Genomic DNA, 14,803 nt, shown 5'->3' with positions numbered 1-14,803 from the left:
TCACTACTTTGTGGAGCGGGGCTAAGGGAACTGAGAAGGCTGGAGGGTAGGCTTACAAGTAGAAGAATTGAGGCGTGCCGTAAATGTGGACATCAATGAGAGCGGTTGGTGGGAAGGGTTCAACTGTGATACTGTCAAAGGAGGAAGGAATGCGAATGCTGGCCTGTTGTTATCCTATTGAGCCATGACCTCAACAAGGCAACCAGAAGAATGTAACGAAAGATAGCCACAGGACAAGACATTACTGCTGAATGCAAAATTCATACTTCTGGTTCATAGCAGCAAAATCGAGTGCAGATAATTACAACCAGCACATCACTATACACCCCAAAATCCCTGTACCTCATGGCACAATGAAAAGACACGCCATGTAAGACATGTGATCTGCGCAAGTGAGTTCCTATTCCACACCTGATGGTTTGTTGTAATTAATTGGCATCTCATTAGTGTACATAAAGGCTGCTCTTCCCTTACTTTGCTTATAGCAGGCCTTCCTCATGGCGGAAACTCTAGAATCCTCCGGTAACAAGGGAGAGACCGCGATTCTTCCTTGTACCACTCTGCCATGACCACCCACATCCTGTAATCTGGGTGAGATGCCTGTGCACCCCCTTCCCCTCTACACCCTGTGTGCAGAACTCCCTTTACACGGGGCGTATACTTTCACCACTGGTTTCCTTGCCCCCCCACTCCTGCACCCACCTCTTTTACTAGCAAGTTATTCACTAAGCCCCACCCCAAAAGAACACACCTGCTTTTGTGATTTCAGCGCACGGGTCATACAATGCTATGAAGGAACAAAACCAGTGAAAGAGGGAAAATCACTTTGTTTAGCACAAAATGGGGTCTGCAGCAGCAGAGATAAAAGGCAGGTCACAAGGGCGGACCACTGCCAATCCCTAGGTCAGTGACATCTACTTCACAGATAGATCTGTTAACTAACGACTCTGCTAGGTTTTGGAAGCAATCTTACTGCCAGAGATATCCATGGAGTGCCAGAAGAGCCTTGGCTCTCACATGTGGAACAATTGTTTGGGGGAGACGTGCTTACCTTTATGGCGGCCACGATCCTCAATGAGTGGTTATTCACAAAAAGTGTTAATGATATTCATAAGCTAATCACGGCCAGTAAATCCTCTAGGGCTCCTGGCCCAGATGGGATGTGTAGCACGCGGATCAAACTGGCTTCAGAACTCTAGGCAGAGGCATTGCACTGGCTGTTCCATTAGTTTGGAGTGATGCAAACCACCCCTTCTTCTTGGTGTTTGAGCATAATGGTCCCAGTGAGAAAAAAAAAGGGTAACCATGTTGACCCTCGTAAATATCGCCTATTGGTGATGTTGGAGGCCCCAGTGAAAATGTTTGCTCGTGTATTGTTGGAAGAGCTCCAAGAATGGGTAGAGTAAAATCGTCTTGTGCCCCTTAACCAAACAGGGCTTCGTAAAGGCTTGGGCACCTCAATCAACATCTTGGCTCTAGTAACACCATCCAGCAGGCATGGATGATACGAAATGTACCAAAATATTTGGCATTTGTAGACTTTGGTGCCACGTTTTACACAGTCGACAGAGGAAGATTGTGCAAAAGCTGCTGAACAGGAACATCTATCAGGGCTTATTGAAGATGATTGTATCATTGCATGATTCGGTTGGACCAACATGGCAGAACTTCAGGTTGGATACCCGCCCAGAAAGGACTGAAGCGAGGATGCATTTTAGCTCTGATGTTGTTTAATCTTTATGTGTCAGATTTAGGTGAAGCCATTGCCAACAGCCCCTAAATTGCTCCTAAACTAGGTGACATCCCAATACAATGGATGGGATAAGCTGATGATTTAGCACTATTGGACTTGGCACCTTGTGGACTGCAGTCCTGTCTTAACAAACTGAAAGATTAAACAGAATTGAACTCCTTGCTAGTGAACACCGGTAAAACTGAAGTCATGGTGTTAACACCTCCACATAAAAAGGAGACAAGGGTGTGTTGGCATATGAACGAGGAGGCAATCGAAGTGGTTTCTGAGTACACATATCTAGGTATCGCTTTGGATAATAAACTCAGTGGCAGGAGGCGGTTCGAACAGGTAAATCTAAAAGCCTTGCAGATAGCAAGCAGTATCAGCTCCCTGGCGCGAAAGGGTGGGGAATGTTCGGTTGGCATTTTACTGCAGTTTTAGCAGGCAAAAATATTACCCCTTATTATTTATGGAGCAGAAATCTGGACAATGAAGATTCTATTGGAAATTAAGAAAATAGAATCATGGATAGTAAAGAGACTCATTAGATTGCCTCAGCGCATATCTATTGAAATGGTATATCATGAATTTAACATAGTACCCTTCCAAGTTAAATTCAAGGTTATTTGCCTGAATATGCATCTGAAACCTCCCTGTGTCGGCTATTATATAAATACCTATTGACTAAGGCCAGCTACATGCCCTTGAGCTGCATTGTTAGTATTACATCCATTGATCATAGGGGGCTTGCTTTGACTCCAGAGAACGTCTTGAATACACAACAGAACAGCTACAAGAAAGCGAAGAAGACGCTATTGATAGGACATCGTATGGAACAGCTACTCATTGACCTAGCTACCAAAAGCAACTCCGCTTTTTTTGTTGAGTATGTTCAGGAAAGACCGAATATCACAAGGTATATTGAACAGTTTGTTGCCAATCCCATGGTCTGGGACTACCTCAAATTAGAAGTGAACTTGGCAAAGACGCTAAAGATTGTGGGAGCCTGGCAGAAGCTACCGAGCGATAGAAGACAATGTCGCCTGTGTGGTGAAACACAGGTAGAATCTGTCAAACACCTACTGACCGCAGGTTATGCTTCCTCGAAACTACGGTCGTTAGCTTTAAGATCAGCAGCTAGAGAAGGGACATTGTCGTGTTCGGCTCTGTGGACTAAGTACATGAATGGTGGTAATCACGAAGGGGGTATAATCTTCCCTACAGTATTCTGGAGGAGAATTGTGACCATATTGGGCATCTTGTCATGAGATGAATGTGAGGGCGATAATCATTATATCCTTCTTTGTAAGTCTCTTGAAGGGCTGTAAATTAAAATACAGTTTTTCTTTCTTTTTAAGTTGAATTTTAAAATATTGTAACATGTTGGAATGGTGTTTTATAAGAGGATGTTCTTAATATTTTTTCATGGTATTTTAATGTGGGATGACGAAGTATTAAAAGTTGACGATTTTGACTGTATAATACAACAGATAAAAAAATAAAAAATAAATGAACTTGGTAACACTACTGAATAAAGCATTGCTAAAATGAATTTGCTGCCAAGCATCTATAATAGCAAAACCCACACCACAAATGACAAAAATCTGCTTGTTTGCAACACCTAAAGTAAAACATTGCATACAATTGCCCCATGTTCCTAGTCAAAAACATATGCACCTGTGCTGAAAAAAAGAAATTGGCAACCAGATCTCTAATTGGTGGATGGAAATGTAGTTCATCAGAAATGGAGCCCACATCGCCAATGAATGCTCCATCAGTAAAAAGTGACCGGATCTCTGAACCACGTTTTGTTGCTTCCTACCTTGGTTTTCACTTTAAACTACAAACACACATAGATGGAGCCAGTCGAATTAACCCAATTGTTTGTCTTTAGTACAAAGTCTGAACTGAATTGAGATTATTGGCCACCTTCTAACCTTGTTCTCCCATGACTCGTTGCGCTTGCCACATTACCTTTATTGGTTCAGAAGTCTCTGATCATTGCACCGCTCTCCTGAAGGGAATTGTGGTCTCCATGAACTCTGCAGTTATAAAGCCTTAATATTCTCAATGACTGACATTAAGAGCTAAGTATCCATCCACATCTAGCCATGTTAATCAAAAAGTTGCATCTTTGACACTGGTGCATCTCACACTCTTTGACCTTCTTATTGTACCGCTCACAGCGCTTAGAGGTAGTGACAATAGGTGTGTAGCGTGTTACTAATTCGAAAATAAATAAAATAAATGTAGACAGAAATGTCAAACCCTCAACTTGTTACCTCTCTCTTTTTCCATACAGGAAATCACCTCCCAACACCTCAGCCACTAGCAGTGAGTCGGCTGCTAACGAGGAGGCAGATAACTCAGACAAGGACCCACCCTCCGACAGCTCCATGAGATAAGGATGGGAAAGTGGATCAGCCTTCAGCGGGGATCAGAGACTTTCACACCTCAGGATTCAAGGACCAGAGGACCAATGCACTCCAACTCCCGCGTGTCGTTGAGGGAGGAATACTACCAATGATACTATCCTAAATATCAGAGTATTTTCTCCTGAAGATTACCGCCAAAATATTTCTGATGATCGTCTTTCGAGTCCTTCTACAAATGTTCACCCATGAGTATTTCTGAGGATTCCCTCCCGAGTGTGGCCAAGGAGTCTCTCCTGATAATTGCTGAGGATTAACATTCAACTACTTTTAACAAATCCTTCTTGAGTTCAGTCAAGGACTTCCTCCTGATTACAGGCAAGGGATTTTTCCCAACTATTGTCAATGATTCTCTCCTGAATATCCCTGTGGATGTACTTCAGTGTACTGCTGAGGGTTAACTGAGTATTGGAGACATGTTTTTTCAGAGTACTTAGGCCGATTCTTTGCTCAGTATTCGTTCCTGAGTATCACAAAGGACCATCCCCCAACTATTGGAAAGGAGTATATCCTTGGTATAATTGGTACTGTACTCTATCATCGCACTTAGGATGCCCTATGGGTACCAATGAGGATCCTTTCCTAAGTATCGTAGAGATTTTCTTTGGAGTATTGCTAAGGTTGTCTCATGAATAGTCATGGCTGAGCATTCCTCTTGAGCAATACTAATAATTGTTCCAGAGTGTGACTGAGGATTCTCTACTAGCATTGCGCAAGAACGCCTTTGCTGAATTCCCCCCTGCTATCCTCCTACTTTCCTGCAGCCCCCTGAATTGCCCTCTTCATCATATCTATATCCTGAGGCCTGGTTGAAGTCCTGAATTCTGGTCGAGGTGGTGAGCCTCAGGCAAAGTGTTGAGCTTCAGCATAGCTCCTGCTATATGCAACCCTGTGAGGGTGAGAGGACGAGTCAAGATCCAAGTGTTGTAAACCTGGAAGAGATCAACACTGTTGAGCGGCTGAGGTTCAGTTGAGCTCCTGAGGCCTAGTCGGGGCCCAGAGGTCCATTCGAGGTCCTAACAAAGTTTTACACTTGGTGACAGTCTTGAGATGTTGTCAAAGTCCTGAGACTCGATTGAGGTACTGCTCCGATTCAGCTGTCCAACCTGGGAACAGACATTATTCACACCAGGTGGGACCATTGCACTGCCTTTTCCATACTCATCTCTCCAGTAAAGATGAACCATGCACCTTGCCTGTGCAGTGACCACTCCTTAGTCCCCAAAACCTCAGGGCATATTACCCCCTCTCCACATTCAACAACTGGAGCAGCCAAGAGAACTGGAGCACAGTTAAGGCTACTTGCCCCTGCCAAACCACCTATTTCCTACAACCACCTTTTAAGTCTCCTCCTTAGAACACTGTCTCATCATCTTCCTTACTCTTCCTCTATCTCTTCGCCCATAACATATTATGTTCTCTCTTTCTCTCCTTTCCTTCTTTCGCTCCCATTTTCCTTGATTTGCCCTTTAGCTCTTTCGTGCCCAACACACCACTTTTATTTCTCCTCCCCTTTCTTACCCATGTTCTCTTATATCTTCTCTTTCTATATTCACTCTCTTGCTTCCATTTATCCTATCTTCTCTCTCTCTCTTTCTTTCTCTTTCCTCACCTGACTGACACTTATATATTGTTTTCACAAATCAATACTAGTGAATTGTTTATAAATGAAAGAAAGATGGAGCAACAGAAGAGAGATACAATGGGGGAGGGGTCAAGGGCAATTGAGTGTGGAGAGAACGAAAGAAACAGGGTGAGACGAAGGGGTGAGAGAGTGAGAAGGTAGTGAGGATAAAGGGAAACTGTAAGAAAAATAGATGAGGCACTGGAGATGGAAGTGACCAGGAAAGAGAGAGCCAGACTATGCAAAGCGAAAACGAGAAACTGTGTGTGAGATAGGGTCTGTGAGCGAGAGCCTGTGAACAAGAGAGAGAGTGTGTGTGTGAGTGAGAGAGAGAAGGAGAGGGAGAGAGAGAGAGGTTAGGAAGGGAATGTAAGTGTGACACACAATGTAACAATTGGACACTTTTCCAAAATCCAGCACTGGTCTTTGTGATGTAAGAGATCCTGCGGAGCTAAAACAGTTGCCAAATTCTGTAGTTATGTTCAAACATGTTTTGTATAGCGCACAGCAGTGTTTGGTCTGACGTCCTAGTTTTGTAGCCTAAAATGACTGGAGTCTTCTCGCTGATATGGGCGATGGAGCAACTTTGACTACCTCTCCTTGATCTTCAAATAGATGCATCCACCTAATGTTCCGAATAGGTTCTGAATCCTTGAAAACACATGTGTCCAATTTAAAATGTTACCCAGCACCAGGAAATCATTATAGCATGGTGAGTAGATTGACAAGCTTCTTTTAAAGGTTCTGTGATTCACTATCATTGAAGTTAATGTTTGGAATTTTCTGCAACAGGCCCTCCATTTCCCTTTGGAAAATAGTGCACAATGTGGAGAATCACAAAGTAAGAAAGGTGGCTCTACTTAAAGTCCTATGACTTGTGACATTGTTTTTTTTGGTGAATCCTCAACTAGAACAATTTTCTAACATTCACTGTTCATATTCAAATTGAGGGTAGGAAACACACTGTGTCAAATGACAAAAGAAGGCCATAAACAGTAGCTACATTTTGCATCCATTTCGGAAATAGTAGTCACAGTATATTTATGGTCACCACAAAATCTCATTGATCTACCTATTTTAGGAGCTGGCACTATTGGCCCATCTCAATCTGATAACTGCATCAGTTGAAGTACTTTAATTTGTTGGTAGTTCATACTTATGTGCCCCTTGTTATTTCTCATGTAAAGTGTACGGAACTGGTGAAACCTGGAAAAAAATAGCTACTCTTGTAGACAAATAATGTATATCATTGATCTGTCAGAGTAGCACAGACTTTGGCCATTGCTGAACCATCTGCAATACTCCTTATCCTTTCCAAGTGTAGTGTATGGTTATTAAGTAGCATGTCTTCTGTGGTTGGCCAATGGCCTTGGCCTATTTCTGCAATCACTCCTTTGCAACGGAAACCTTCCCCTCCCCTCTTAAGCACTCCCTTGTGCACCCTCTTCTTTTTTTAAAAAAAACATTTTATTATTTTAACAAGTGCATCGGTCATACATACATTCATAAAGCAGAAGGCAATGGAGTCACTGGTGTATACATTCACTTCTCAACCGAGTCTCTGCTGGCAGTAGGCGGGGGGGAGGTGAAAGGGGGTGGGAGTCACCCCCGGCAGTACCACTGGGGGGCGAGGGGGGAGGGAATCTTCCTCATTGTTCGTCAGACCATTTACCCCAAACTTTTTCAAACTTGCGTTGGCAGCCTCTTGCTGTGTAAATTCGCCGCTCCAAAGAGGCGCAACTAGTGACCTCATTCGACCATCGGACAAATCTCAGTGCTGCCACCGATCCCCAATTTGCAGCAATTAGTCTCTTGCCCGCCCCCAGTGCCACTGCAGTGAACAGTTTCTCATGCTTAGTGAGGCCCAATTCCCCCCATATCCCAAGCAGTATCAACTTTGGTGCACCCTCTTCTTAAGAAGCCCTCTGCCCATCCTTCCTCTCCGGCTAACTATTGCCGATCTCCATCACTCCTTTCCTGGGCAAACTCCAGGAAAAGCTGGACAGCTCCCAGCTTAATCTGCATACTGAATCTGTTGGTTGTCTCGATGACCACAAGTCTGGCTTCAGAGCTACCAGCAGCACGGAAACTGCTCCCCTGAACACCCGTGAAAACGTGCTCTCTAATCTTGACTCTAATCTTCCTTCTGTCCTAATTTTGCTCAATCTATCCTCTGATTTTGACACATTCAACCATGCCATCCTGTTCAATTGCCTCCATGACAACCTGGGTATCACTGGTCAGGCCCTGTCCTGGTTGACCTCCTTTCTCACTGACCGACCCTCCCAGGTCCAACTGGGGTCTTTCCTCTCTTCTATCTTTCTCTCTACTTGTAGTGTTCCCCAGGCGTCTAACCGTTCTCCCTCGCTATTCAACCACTACCTGGCACTGCTGGCCCACTGCATCACTACATTCTGTTCTAACTTTCAGTGTTATGTGGATGACACCCAGCCCTCGGTAGGCTCCCCACAGCCACCTCTGCTACTTCACTCAAACCAGACGGGTCGAAATTAAGGAATGGTGTGCTGCCAATGATCTCTGCCTTAATGCCAGTAAGGCTGAGATCCTCCTCATCAGGACACCTGCTCCCTCCTTTCCTCTCTCTCTCTGGCTACCCACTCTGGGCCCTCTTCCTGCTCCTTGTTGTGCGACTAAGAACCTTGGTGTCATCTTCGACTCTACCCTCTCTGACGTCTCTAAGAAGTCACACTTTCAGCTGCACCTTCTCAGAGGTATTCTGCCTTTTCTCACTTTCCCCCAGAAGCACACTGTCTCTAGAGCCCTGGTCCTTTCCAAGCTGGACTATTGCAACAGCCTCTTTCTAAATCTACCTGTCTCTACTCTTCAACCTTTACAACTCATCCAGAACAGGACTGCGAGACTTGTCCTTGTCCTCAAGCCCAGGGATCATATCTCTCCAGCTCTGGAATCTCTGCACTGGCTCCCTGTGGCGGCAAGGATCACATTCAGGACCTTTTGCATTGTCCATAATGCTTTCTGGGGCATGGGACTGCACTACCTCCAACTTTCTCTTCCTAACCACCTTCCTTCTCGAGCTCTCCGCTCATGCACCTCTAATTCTCTGAGGGTCAGATACTTTTCCAAGCAGAGAATGGGGGGCAGATCTCTTTCCTTGGCTGGGGCCTCCCTCTGGAACAGCCTCCCTGCCTCTCTCAAACTTGAACAGAACCACCTCTGGTTCCGGAAGTAACTCAAGACCTTCCTTTTCCCTTCCACTTTCTCTCTTCTTCTCCTCTGCTGATGCACTTGATAGCTCCGCACACTGGTCACCTGGCCACCCTGAACTCGGGCCCAGGCTCCTGCATGTCCAGTTGTCCTCACACTGCCTCAGGGCTCCCTCAACACTGAAGGGTCTTTATATGTAACCCTACAGTCCCTTCTCTTTGCACTTAAGAGCCACCCTCTGGCAGCACTTACTGAGTCACATGCACTTCTCCTCTCCCCCCCACACCCTTTGGCCCTTCTCCTCTCCCCTCTTACCCGCACTTGTGCAATCTGAATGACACAAGGCCTAGTAAGATTGTTGTTTGTCCTCCTTCTGTTCCCCCACCTTGTCTTGTCATGCCTAGAAACACTTGTGTACAGGCGCGTTATAAATGACTTATCATATCATATCATTGGCGCTGTCTGCTTTGCTGAGACCTTACGCAGGGTATAAAGGTCTGATACCTCATTGAAAATGTCTTCTACAGCCTCCAACTCTCTCAGGTTGGAAATCAAAGGAGTCCTTTGACCTCTGCTCAGTAAACACTCCATCTGGTTGAACCTTTCTATGGCAATGGCACCATTCTCAATTTTAAAACCAATCTCTTAGTGCGGTGCACGATCACCTGTGGAGTGTTCACTCGCCTTTCCTTCCCCCTGGTGTATTGGCAAATTTCCAGAGCATCAGAACATCACAGGCCACCTTAGTAGGAGTTATCCTTTAACTCACACAGAAAAGCATGCTGCACTGTATTTCATCCATGATCACAACATTCAATACATTACTTATGCTTTTCTTTTAACCCCATAACTGCCAGGCTCTTATGCAAGTCTATGCAAAAAGTACGAGCATACTTGTCCTTTGGACTCGCCACGGTTGAGTTAAGTATGCGCCTGTTGGATTTAAAGTGCTGTACCAAGGCATATGGTTTGGAGTAAAAGTGGTATTTCAGTCACTTCACAATCTACCAAAATGAATGTTCACATGAAAGGAAGTGTAGGTGCAGACAGGTGACGGTGTATGTTCCACATCGCCACACACATTTGTTTTCATGCTTTCAATATAATGAACCCAGATGTTAAACTGCGCCTAACCAGGCGTAATTTTGTAGTTTTAGCTCCACAGTAACAATACTCGAAAAATCGCAATCCAGTGTCCAGGATTTGGTATTTTTCAAGAAGAGTTTTATCTTCACTTTCTAATGTTAGAGCTTCCGAAAAACATTCTCTTGGTGGTTTTTAGCTGAGCCTTTGTTTTTTGATGATGTATTGCTCTGAAATGTGCCTGCGTGATGTCTGGATCTCTCCCTGTAACAGCACACAGGAAGTAACGCATGGGAAGGGGGAACCTGGAACTCTTCCGGTAAAAATTAAAACTGCACGGCTGAACTACTGAAGGTAAGAAAGGTATCAGAACTCCAAGTGAGAGGAGGAGGGATTGAGAGACAGAGTCAAGAGCTTGAAGAGACAGTAAGGAGGAGTGAGGAAGGAATACCACTTAATCAGATGTGGGAAGACCGAGAGAAAGAGATGGGAAGAAAGAAGTGGGAGAAAGAGATTGGGAGGGGGTTTGCAACTAGATGGAAGAAAGGTTTAGACATAGCGCGGTAAGGAGGCCAGACGGGCGAAAGGCAGAGAAAGGTTTTGGAGATGGTGGGGTAGAATGCAGGTCAGTGAGAGAGGAGTAGAAGGAGAAACTAGTACACAAGATCTCCCCCCGCCCCAGAAAGAGAGCTCTATCTTCCACTTACGAGAGATCTTCCCTAGAGAGGGACCTCTTTTCCACACTGTGATCTTTCCATTTGCCCATGAGGCATCTTCTTGCCCCATTCTTCTCTAGAGAGACCTTCCCATCTGCCCCTGGAAAGAGAGCATTCTTCTTAGCTTGCCATTGGAGACTGCGTGCTTCCCATCTCCTCCAATGGAGTCTGCTGATTGCCTGGAAGTACCTGCAAGCTTTGCTGAGCCGCGCGCGGCGTGTTACAGTGTACGTAGAAATGTTAATAAAGTGTACAAATATACATATCGAACCAGACCCTCAGCCTGGCCTCTTTTTTCATAAAAGGTTTTACATAAGAAAGTACTTTAGAATAAATGACAGCACAGTCATCTGAGTTGCAGTCCTCTTTTTTACCCACAATACAGTGACTCTTTCCCATTTATTTGGGCTATGTATGTGTTACTTTCTTCAAGGTTTCTCCGGATGCTGGTCTTGACTCCATCATGCCAGGCAGCCTCTTCTCACCCACCTCCTATTAGGTATGTCTTGTTAGCCATGATTTTCCCAGCTTCTGTTACATTTGCTTGTACTCGGGTCAGAGCCAATCGAATTTAAGCTATTGAAAAGGCAAATAATATTTCATTACTTTTGTCTACAGTTCGATTAGGCAGGGGTTGAAAGCATGGATTTGTGTTGGACACATTTAAAAATGGAAAAAAGAGTAAACTACCGAATACAAATTAGAGCATAGAAATCTGAAATTCTCAATGCAAAAAGAAGCACTACGGTGGCCGGATCAGGAAAGCCACCAACACTTAAAGAGAGTTATTCAACATTGTAAATTAGATGAGAAACCCACCCAGATGCAACAACTCACCAGTGCCCTCCCAAAAACTATGCAAGGAACTCGCAGTTCACTTCAAGAACAAAATCACCAACATTCACTGAGTCATAAAAAGAATAACAATCGACCAAACAATCCACCGGGCTACCAAGCAAAATGTGCTGCTTCCAACAGGTGTCAAGAGAAAAACTACTAAGCCTGGTTAAAAACAGCAACAAGTCAGGTTCCCCAATGGAGCCCTGCCCCCCCAGACATATATAAATCTACCCTCACACAGGACACAGCATCGGAATACTACCTAAACCTCTTCAATCAATCACTTACGACTGGGAGAGTACCAAGAGCATTCAAAACGGCCTCAAAGCTCTGCTCAAGTACGCAACAGGCGACCTGGAAATACTCACAAACTATAGACCTATCTCAAACATCCCGTACCCAGCAAAACTATTGGAAATGTATCTATGAACAACTACTGGAGCATGTTGAAAAAAAACATCTACTGGACCAGGCATAAGTAGGCTTCAGACCATTGAGAGGAACAGAGACAACTCTAGTCTCGATATGGGACGATCTAAAGGTGATTGCAGAGTCCAACAGCAATTCAGCACTGATATTTTACTGGATTTCTCAGCCGCCTTTGAAACATTCAAACACAATATCCTGATAAAAAAGAATGGAAGATATACGACTCACCGACACAGTGTTTTTCTGGATCAAATGCATCCTCTCGGAAAGAACAGAAACAGTTTGGTTAAAACCTTTCAAATCCACACCACAAGACACCACCTTTGGAGTGCCCCAAAGGTCATCTTTCTCACCACTACTCATGAATATCTACATGACTCTGTTAATCAACCTCATCAAAAAACATGGACTAAAATGTTACAACTACGCAGATGATACACAAATCATCTTCAAATGCAGCGACATACAAGAAGAGAACACACCCCTAATAGAGTGTCTCATGGAACTCCACCAGTGGACGAACATGAATGAACTTGAGATGAACCCAGACAAAACCAAAATCATGATTAAGCCTGAAGGCAGAGGAGACAATGAGCGGATCCTGTGGCCAATAAAACTGGGAAACCCACCGATACCATCTGCAGTAGTAAAAAACCTTGGAATCACCATAGACAACAAATTAACATTGGAACCCCAAGTTAACACGATAATCCGGGAGTGCTTCTTCCACCTACAAATGGTAAAAAAAATGCAACCTTTCCTTTCATTCACGCACAAACACTACACTAGCCATCATATCCTTCATCATGTCCAGGATAGATTATGCTAACAGCATATACCATGGAATGCCAGACTACCTACTAAAGAAACTGCAACAAATATAAAACGCAGCAGCCAGACTTCTCCTTAAACCCAACAGCCGATGAGGCAAAACCCAGAAAATGTAACTAGGGGGGAGACAAAGATCACAAATACCACAGGTGATGTAGCAAGATGAATCTCATAGACAGGAAATCTGATGCACTTGGATGGATTTTATGAGTAGGAACTGCGATGCACTGAGCAAGATATCGGGGATAGGGAATCTTGTGAAATTAGGGGGATTTCAGACGTAGGAAATGTGATGCATTGAGATGGAGCTCAAGACATGGGTAACCCTCTGCATTGTCCACAAGGCTTTCTGGGGCCTGAGTCCAAAATACCTTCAGCTATCCCTCCACAAATACCTCTTCTCTCGAGCTCTTCGCTCCTCTACCTCTAACTCCCTCGGGGTCAGTCATTTTTCAAAGAAACGAGCTTGGGGTAGATCTCAGTCTTCGGCTGGGGACTCCCCCTGGAACAGCCTCCCTGCCACTCTGAAACTTGAGGAGAACCATCTCTAGTTCCGGAAGCACCTCAAGACCTTCCTCTTTGCTTCTACCTTCACCCCCCCTCCCCTTCTGATCTGTTCTCTCTCTGCACACTGCACCTGGCCACCCTCTGTCCTCCGGGCCCAGGTAACTGCTCACCCTGCCACCCTCCTGCACTACCTCCGGGCCACCCCTTGCACTGGGGTCGGTATCTGTACCCATACAGCCCCCCCTTTTTCTTCATGCACTTATCAGACCTACCCTGTCTGATGCCTTAAACCCAGCACTTGCCACTTGCTGGCTGCACTACCACTGTCTGCTGCCTTTATTATTTATTAATTTATTATTATTGATCTGTTTCGCCTTTGCTCCACACTTTGCACTTCTCCCCCTTCCATGCACTCCCCCCCTCTCCCATGCACTTGCTCATTCTCAGTGCCACTGGGCCCAGTAAAATTGTTGTTTTGTTCTCCCCTGTTCCCCCTCCCTTGCCTTGTCGCACGATGAAACACTTGTGTATGAGCACGATAGAAATAAAATATCAATTCAATTCAAAAAGTGAGACGCACTCAAACGGATTCCCGGGGTGGAAGGTGTGACGCACCTGGATGGACCTCGGGTGTAGTAAGTGAACTTGAGGGTGCAAGATGGGACATATTTGGATGGAGTTTCAAGGGGGGAGGGCGCATGTGAAAAAATAGGATTCATAGCCGGGGGGGGGGGAGTGGACCACGGGGGTGAACTCCTGGGGAGAGGGGGTGGTACACCAGGATGGATGCTGAGGGTGGAAGATGTAGAGAACTTGGGTAGACTTAAGGGGTGGGAGTTGTGGATTGCTTCAATGGATTTCAAGGACCTTTGCCAACAATCGTTACTAAAAAACTCACTATTCTGCATACACCTTGCAAACTCTGAACTTGACACTACCAGACCTCTACAGCACCACAACCCAAGAGAGCCTTCCAAGTGCCCCTCCTTCCCATGTCCATTATAGTGCCTAAAATAGGTCTTGCCTAACTCTAAAGTGCTTGGGGTTTCGGGAAGACCCTGGTTCCTTCCCAACATTCCCCCCTTTCATTACTTCTACAGTAACAAACTCATCTCCATTTAACATATCTACAACCCCAAAAGTATCAGTTTGAGTTTCGCTGTTTATTGTATAGCAAGGTGCATTAGAACTCCCAATTGATACCATCATCTTTGCACTGCTAGGTACTACATTGACACAACATCGGGGACCCAATTAGCACATGCAGAAGAGAACCAAGGAGAACACGATAACAGGCACCAGTATACTGCTGCCCACCAACCATGACTGGACCCATTCAAAGGCAAGTGATAGCCAATCCGTGTGTACAGGAGGGAGGAGCGACCTCTGACGGGCCCATGGGATCTGAGCTCAACCTCGA

At 45.0% G+C, this 14,803-nt stretch overlaps 1 protein-coding gene across 4 annotated transcripts in view; it reads left to right on the top strand.

Moving 5' to 3' along the window:
- Nucleotides 1-11,051, top strand: part of IFFO1 (intermediate filament family orphan 1) — a 264,382-nt gene extending 253,331 nt beyond the window's left edge. For all 4 annotated transcript variants that reach the window (XM_069650681.1, XM_069650677.1, XM_069650678.1 and 1 more), the window contains one exon: nucleotides 4,038-11,051. In XM_069650681.1, coding sequence (XP_069506782.1) covers nucleotides 4,038-4,140 — 103 coding nt within the window. In that variant the 3' untranslated portion in view covers nucleotides 4,141-11,051. The remainder of the gene's footprint in view (nucleotides 1-4,037) is intronic.
- The last annotated feature ends 3,752 nt before the right edge of the window (nucleotides 11,052-14,803 follow it).

Source organism: Ambystoma mexicanum, chromosome 3p, assembly GCF_040938575.1.
Source record: "Ambystoma mexicanum isolate Mex_15411 chromosome 3p, UKY_AmexF1_1, whole genome shotgun sequence".
Taxonomy (NCBI): Eukaryota; Metazoa; Chordata; class Amphibia; order Caudata; family Ambystomatidae; genus Ambystoma; species Ambystoma mexicanum.
Note: the sequence above shows the minus strand (reverse complement) of the source record. Positions and strands in the feature narration are given on the sequence as shown.